The sequence below is a fragment of the Dioscorea cayenensis genome, chromosome 1, assembly GCF_009730915.1.
Source record: "Dioscorea cayenensis subsp. rotundata cultivar TDr96_F1 chromosome 1, TDr96_F1_v2_PseudoChromosome.rev07_lg8_w22 25.fasta, whole genome shotgun sequence".
NCBI lineage: Eukaryota > Viridiplantae > Streptophyta > Magnoliopsida > Dioscoreales > Dioscoreaceae > Dioscorea > Dioscorea cayenensis.
Genome location: NC_052471.1, coordinates 5,602,337 through 5,610,667, shown reverse-complemented (window position 1 = coordinate 5,610,667; position 8,331 = coordinate 5,602,337). Strand labels below are relative to the sequence as shown.

General features: G+C 28.7%; 1 protein-coding gene across 1 annotated transcript; it reads left to right on the top strand.

The window, feature by feature from the left end:
* The first annotated feature begins 3,940 nt into the window (after positions 1-3,940).
* LOC120264571 (cytochrome P450 71A1-like) lies at positions 3,941-6,158 on the top strand. The gene is made up of 2 exons (XM_039272395.1): positions 3,941-4,863; positions 5,420-6,158. Exons 1-2 carry the CDS (start codon positions 3,949-3,951, stop codon positions 6,023-6,025), a joined length of 1,521 nt encoding a protein of 506 aa, XP_039128329.1. The 5' UTR covers positions 3,941-3,948; the 3' UTR covers positions 6,026-6,158.
* The last annotated feature ends 2,173 nt before the right edge of the window (positions 6,159-8,331 follow it).

Here is an 8,331-nt window from a genome sequence, read left to right as displayed (position 1 = left end):
ACTGATTATAATAAGCGGATAAATCACGGTACATATCACAGCGGAACTTATTCGTAGAGGGCCGCCATCACTGAGTGGTACACTTTTGGCTTTTTATTACTTCCTACTCGAATTGATAACACGTGAAAACAGCCGTAGAGACATCTGTCTTCTTTATTTGCAACTGTGTGACTACGTACGCACTGCTACGGTTACCTGCAGCTTCTTCGTGTTTATGCGAAGGCGTTGATCAAACTCAGAATAATTTGGGGATTCTTCTTCATTAGCCTCACGATACGTATCCAGTGGATGCGTTTAATGAGCTCTGTCGGGACATAGTGAACAAAACAACCAGATAAATAGCCATAATTTCTTCTCTATCCATCTTGTATAATAATATATATTGATAAAGATTCATATACACAGAAAAATGCTTTACACTGGCGTGCAGCATTAAACAAAAGCACAGCTCAATTTAAATGCGCAACAACTAGACTCTAGTTTAATAAGTATACATTGATACCTACCTTGTTCCCCAAATGCTAGACTCTGTATTATATTATTAATATTTTATTATATACTAACTCATATTGTTTGAAATACTAGCGTTGGAATCGGTAAAGGCAAGTATAAGTTTCCAAATTTCGGGAAATGATTATATATTTAAATTACATGTGGGACCCATTCAAATTCAAATTCTCGGGAAGGAATCCAACGTACAAATGAATTTGAATTAACCAATCAAATGTTGACACGTGGCAGTCTGCGTAATCACCTGCCTTTTCTATGTCCATTTTTAAAAGAGTGTAAACTCTTCGATGAGTTATGTTTCTACAACATTGCATGTTTTGATCACTAATTGAGATATAATCTTATAAATAGCTTAATCTTATTTTTATTATTTGAGTAGATATCAATCTATGCACGATCAAAGCGAAAGTCTATCAAAACTTGTGGAGGTATGGGTATCAAACATGTTTAAATTCTTGTTTATTATAATTTTATTTATTTTTTATTTAATAATTATTAATATTTTAAAATAAAGTTATAGTAGGTTAAGACAATGCGGATCTTCGTAAGTTGAGCCTCCTTAATATAAAAAGCTACGTCACATGGGAAACGATGATTCACTTTTATGTCATTATAAATAACAAGAGTCCAAGAGTACAAGAAATAAGTATAAAGCTACAAAAAGGATAACTAAAACTCTATGAACTTAACCTCTCCTCAAAAAACAAAGGATCTTACCTTACTTTAATGAGATCAAGTGGGCGATATTTCACACCTAAACATTACAATAGCATGAGAACTCCATCACTCTTCTCTCACTCTTCTCTATCTCTCCCACCCAGCAGAACGTAATCCCCTGCTCTACAATAATAGGTAATTTTAGCGTTGGATTAAACACGAGATCAAGTTTTGGCTTCATCCAAAGATATCAAGCCCAATATTTAATACGAGCCTCAAGGTGCTACATTTGTGCTAGTTCATATTTCATCATTATATATAGTGGAATTTTCTCATCACCTTAGCTCATGGACATAGGCTTTAAGGCGGACCATTACAAATCTTTAAGTCCTTATTGGATTGTTTGTTCGCTTTATTCTATTTTTAGGGTTTGAGCAAGCATATTAGACATATTAAGCTGCTCTTAAGTTCAAACACACAATGTAGTCTATGTTATGAGCTTTGAGTGAGAGGATTTTAGCAGAGTCTTTTGGTTGCATTCTTAAATTCAAAGTTCTAATCACGGTAATTTCACATAAAATTTATTTATTTATTATTTCAAAAAATTACTCTTTTGCTATTAATTTCTTTGCTTTATAATGCATGCACCAAGGTCCATTACACTAAGAGCGCGTTTGGTTGCAAAGATTGATGGAATGGAAATGAGTGGAGGAATAATAAAAATGAGAGAGATTGGAAAAGACATGAGAATGGAAACTATATTTGTTTGGAATGATTGACCAGGTAGTTTATTGGGAATAGGAAAAGTAAAAAAAAAAATATGATAACATGATTGTTATGCTTTTTATATAAATGAATATTATTATTATATTTATATATAGTAATGAGTTGTGACAATTATTTTTTAAATTATTTAAGTATTAAAAATAAATTTATTTTTAAAAATAAATATTTAACTTTAATAGTTCATATATGACACTATTTATTAATATCCAAATCTTTTATTAATATCATTAATTAGCAATTAATTAATCATAATAAATAACTAATTATATTTTTAAAATATTTATTATTATAAATAACTATTTAACTTTAAATATGAAAACTAAGTCCTAAGTAACTATTTAATGGTTAAGTTCATTAATTAAATAAGAGAGTAGGATTGCCATTTTAATTTTTGTAAATAAGAAAATTTCTAAATAAATAAATTTCTTATAGTAATAGTTATAATTTTTAATAATTTTAATCATGCAAAAATCAAAAATCTTTGAATTGAATATATTTTTAATATAAGGGGTAGGGATCATCCATTTTTATCTATCAAGGAATGACAATGTCTCTCAATTTTGTGGTGATTGTCGATCGAGCTCTCACTCAAAATCTCCATGCCTTAATAATGCTCATCTCAGGTTAATTCACACTTTTCCAAATAAGGGTTTTATACCATGTCGCATCAGCGTTCATTCCATACATGACCACCAAATACATACTAAAATTACATGAGAGATGAGTGAAAAATTCGAGAAATAATATTGCTCATTAAACATTAAAAACAAAATAATTTACAAAGAAAGCCATGCATAAATCAATCGTTGAGAAATAGACAAAGGCAACTCAGTCGAAATGAAGAAAAAATTAAATACAATAATGGCAAATAGAGTTTTGATAAAAATAAAAAAAACAAATTGTGAACAAATTGATCACTGAAGAGGAATACATTGATAGTTCTAGTTAAATGAAGAAAATTGAAAATAATAATAATAAAAAATAGACATTTGAAAAAGAGAACGAAAATATGAAGAAAGTCAAGCAAAAATTAATACCGGAAACGTGCAATTGATGGTCCAGTCAAACTGGTGAAATTGACCCGGTGTTTCTATACATGTCATTTGTATGATACGTCATGTATAGAATCAAATAGAAAGGTGGAAATGTGAGAATAAAATATTAATTGGTTTGAGGTGATATAACAAATGTTTTCCATCGCCATTTCATATTCCAAAGATGATAATGTATATTAAGGGTTGTCCATCACGTACATGAAACGTGATGTAGCAAATGTTCTCCGTGGCATTTTCATATTCCAAATATGATAACGTGTGATTTTGGTATTTTCCACAAGAGTAAGTTTGCTGGCGTCATGCATGCATAACAAATCTAAATAGAGATGAGGACAACCCAATATATATATTTATATATATAACGAATCTAAACAAAATCTAACTAACTATTGACATGAAATTGGAGGAAGCTGTATCAATTAATATTAATTAAAATTTGAATTAGCTAAACTTTAAAATTTTATTCTTAATTAACAATAGATATTTTTATATAATTAATTATGAACAAAATAATTTAAAATAATTAATTCATATTTCCAGTTTGCTTCTTTTTAATAAATTTGTGATTTATCCATTTTATTCAAAAAAAAAATAAAATAAAAAATTAATTCATATGAAAAAATTTTGTGTTACGTATTTTGATGTTTGCTTTTCTCCAATCTGACACTAATATAATTAAGTAGTCAAACAACCCGGCTTATTGGGAAATATTATATAAAACTATTGTTTACTGTTTTCTTCAAAGGAACATTTTTATTTAAGTTGAACGACGTGAAGCTTTTAACTTTTTATGAGATAAGAAAAATATCTTTTATGAACACGTGCGATATATATTTACTGTTGTGAGTCTGTGACACATTGCAAAGTAATGCAGATTTTGGCCTATAAAAATGACATTGGTTGCTTAATATTAAGTGCAAACAAACCAAAACCAAAGACAATGACTCATCAGCTTCTAACTTCAGTTTATCTCTGCATGCATAGTTTCCTTCTCTTGTTGGCTCCTTTCCTTCTGCTCCTCCTTACCATCAAACTAGTCTTATCCAAGAGATCAGTTAGGTTACCACCTTCTCCATGGAAACTCCCACTCATTGGAAACCTCCACCAATTTGGCTCCCACCAAATCCTTCACAAGCTCTCAAATAAGTATGGCCCTCTCATGTTTCTAAAACTTGGTCAAGTTCCAACTCTTCTTGTTTCATCTTCCCAAATGGCAAAGGAGATCATGAAGACTCATGATCACATCTTTGCTAGCAGGCCTGTTCTGAATGCTTCTCGCATAATACTTTATAAAAACCGTGACATGGCCTTTGCGCCATATGGCGAGTACTACAGACAGATGAGAAAGATAAGTGTGACCAATCTCCTCAGCATGAGAAGGGTGCAATTATTTCATGCTGCAAGGAAGAAGGAGGTCGTTCATTTCATAGATAAGATTGTTTCTCATGCTTCTTCTCACCCATTAGAGGCATTAAACATGAGTCACATGTTGTTTTGCTTCACTAATGACGTCCTTTGTAGAGCCATATTGGGTGAGTTCTCTAGAGATCTAGAAGGTAGAAACGAGATGTTTATGGAGTTGATAGAGGAGAACATCTTTTTATTTAGTCGCTTTAATTTAGAGGATTTCTTTCCTTCACTTAGATGGATAAATTCATTACTTTGTATTGATGGGAGGGCTAATAGAACTTTCACAAGGTGGGATAGGGTTCTAACTCAGATGATTAAGGAACATGAAAACAAAGACGATGGAAATCTCAAAGATGATGACTTTGTGGATGTCTTGCTCTCGCTCAAGAATGATCCTAAACTTGGTTTTAGTCTTACTGAGGAGAATATTAAAGCCCTCCTGCTGGTATGTGTTCTTAAATGAACGAGACTTCAACGTGATATTACAATAATCTTGTTTAAAGATGTTAAATTTATTTATTTATATATTTATTATTATTATTACTATTTACAATATTTTTTTAACTGTTTTACTTAAATGCTTCAATTATGTTAAGGTTAGAGTTTTTAATGTAGTTTAACGAATAAAATTATTTGGTTAAGGAATGAAAGTAACTGGTGGACGTAGTTGTTCCAATTGTTGTTACTTTAATTTGGATAGTGATAAATCACTCAGAAATTATGTTTTATAAACTTTATCACCCGTTAATCGCATATTTTCCAAATATCAAATTGGTTTTAAAAAATTTAAACGAAATTGGTGACATGCATAAATGCTGTTATTGGCGAGAATATTTAGGATCATATAACACTTTTAAGTCATAATTTTAGTAATGGGTTTTTAAATCATGTGAGTTAATTGTCTACTAATAAGAATATATATGAACAATAAAATACCCTTACATATACATCAGTAGTATATAATTACATAATGAAATGCTAACATGTTTTTTCCCAAACAGGATATGTTTGCCGCTGGAACAGACACGACTTACATAACATCTGAATGGGCAATGGGAGAGCTTGCTAGGAACCCAAATGTCATAGAAAAATTACAACATGAAATCAATGGCATAGCAGGTGGGAAACCAATGGTTGATGAAAATGATTTGCGAGAGATGCACTATCTCAAAGCTGTCCTCAAAGAGGTTCTTAGACTTCACCCTCCGGCTCCATTACTTCTTCCAAGAGAATCCATAGACGATTGCCAAATTGGGGGATACGAAATACCAAAGAAAACTAGGGTTATCATTAATAGTTGGGCTATTGCAAGGGATCCGAAAATATGGGATATGCCTAACGAGTTTATCCCAGAGAGATTTCTGAATAATTCTATAGACTTCAAAGGACAAGATTTTGAATTAATTCCTTTTGGTTCAGGTAGAAGAATATGTCCTGGAATGGGGTTTGCAGTCAACAACATAGAACTTCTATTAGCAAACCTTATTCATAGGTTTGAGTGGAAATTGCCAGATGATTTTGTTAGTGAAGTAAACATGGCTGAAGCTCCTGGAATAACGACTAGGATGAAAAAAACCTTGAATCTTATTCCCAAGCCTCTCTTCTAATTATGATATATATATATATATATAATATAGTATTAAAAAGTTATCCTGTATGCTATCATGCCTTTTTTGAGATCCAATACTATGGGCTCAAAATTGTGATGTTATGTTATAGTGTCTGGAAGAATAAATAAAACATGAGAATAAAAGAAGTTTTTTAGTGATTTGCATGAAATAAATTTAAATATGTGCGTGTTTTTTATTTAAAAAAATAAAATCATTGGATTTAAAAGAGATATTTGCTAAAATGCACCTTTTAATAATATAAATTAAATATTTATTTCATAAATGATTCGAAAGGATCTATAGCACCCCTCATTATATGTTTTTGATGTTATTTATAGCAACATCTGTGAAAATAAATATGACAAAAAATATCAAAGAAACAATCACAAAATAATTTTGCAAGCACACAACACACGAAATATAAACAATCTTGGTAACTTCACCAAGAATGATCAAATTTTCATTACTTTTGGAAAAAAAAGCACCAGTGAAAAGGAAAAATTAAAATTGGTATATTTAAAAACTTAACCATTAATGAGGGCTTGAAATGCTTGAATTAAACATTGAAAATCCATGCACATTGCTTGTCTCTTTGCATGATTTGATTTATTTTAGTGTTACGTCAGGAATTTTGTGTTGAATGGCACTACAACAAAATAGGATTTTTGTGACGTTTGACATATGTCGTAAAATAACAAAGAATCATTGGAATAACTCTATACCGACTTTTGTAACAAATGTAGATTATATGTCACAATTGCCACAGTCGGTATACTTTGTTGTGACATTACTAAGAAACTTCGATACCTATATATTCCAACATTTATTATGATATTTTCCCAACATTTGTAAATAGTCTCAATATGGATTTTATTCCAACATTTGTATATGGCTTAAGCAACACTTTTTTTATTTTTTTACAACATTTGTCGATGTCGCCACAAGTTTTTATCACATTAATTTTGAAATATTGCAATATTTATAATTGTTGTTATAGAGGTTATATAATAACATTTGTTAAAGGTCTCTTAAATTACTTATATCGACTTTTTGTAAACATTGGTTTAATAAAATATCAATTATATATGAATACCGATTTAAGTCGATATTTGTAAATGTTAGTAAAAGTTATTAATCTTATCTAATTTTAAAATTAAGTGTCATTTATAAATGTTGGTATAATGATATTGTATAATTTTTCACAATATTAATTTAAAAAATATTTATATATAATTTAATTAAATAAAATATGAGATATAATTTAAATTCTATAAAATTAATTTGCATAATTTAACAAAATATTAATAAAAACTATTCATCAAAAATTTAAAAATCAAACGTAGCATTAAAACACTAATTAAAATAATGTCAACATTATCTACAAATATTTAAAAAATAACTTTCAAACATTATAATAAAGCTAAGGCTTCAATCCGTATAATTGCATGCTTTTAAATTTGTTATGATGATCTCTTATCTGCAAAATAAAATATATAAATACGTTAGTGTCTATCTAAATCAATTAATAAAGAAAAATAAATAAATAAATAATATAATTTATAATTTTAAAAATTTTAAAATAATTAAAACAATGTCAAAATGATCTACAAATCTTTAAAAAAATAACTTTTATAATAAAGCTATTGGGTTTAAATTTATCATAGTGATCTCTTATCAGCAAAATAAAATAAACAAATACGTCAGGGTCTATCTAAATCAATTAAAAAAGAAAAAAAAAGAAAAAATAATACAATTTATAATTTTAATAATTTAAAAATATAATAAGATGATATTATAAAAATTGTACCAGATAATTATTACTAAAATGAAATTGAGTGGCTAATTGAGAATGAGGACTACTTGTAGCATCTCCCGCCTACAAAACTTTTTACATTTAATAAAATAAAGGTAATATAACAATGAAAGTTAAATTAAAAGTAAACATATATGATATATTAGAATCAATGATACAAATTTGAAATACAAATAAAAAATAAAACCATGTGGAACATATATAATTTGCATAAAAAAGAATACAAATAAGCTATTTTTATATTGAAGGAGAATATATAATTTATCTCAGTTTATGTATGTGTGTGTCATAACCATAATAAGAACCTTTAAATAATTTAACTTGGAATAAAAGGATGAAATATAAAACTTCAACAAAGCTATGTGTAAGCCATAATTGTAACAAGAACACTATAAGAAATAAAAATTATATAAGGGTCAAATTGTAAAACTTCACCAAAACTATATGTGTGCCCTCGTAAGTATAGTAAGAGCCATATAAAAAATAAAAA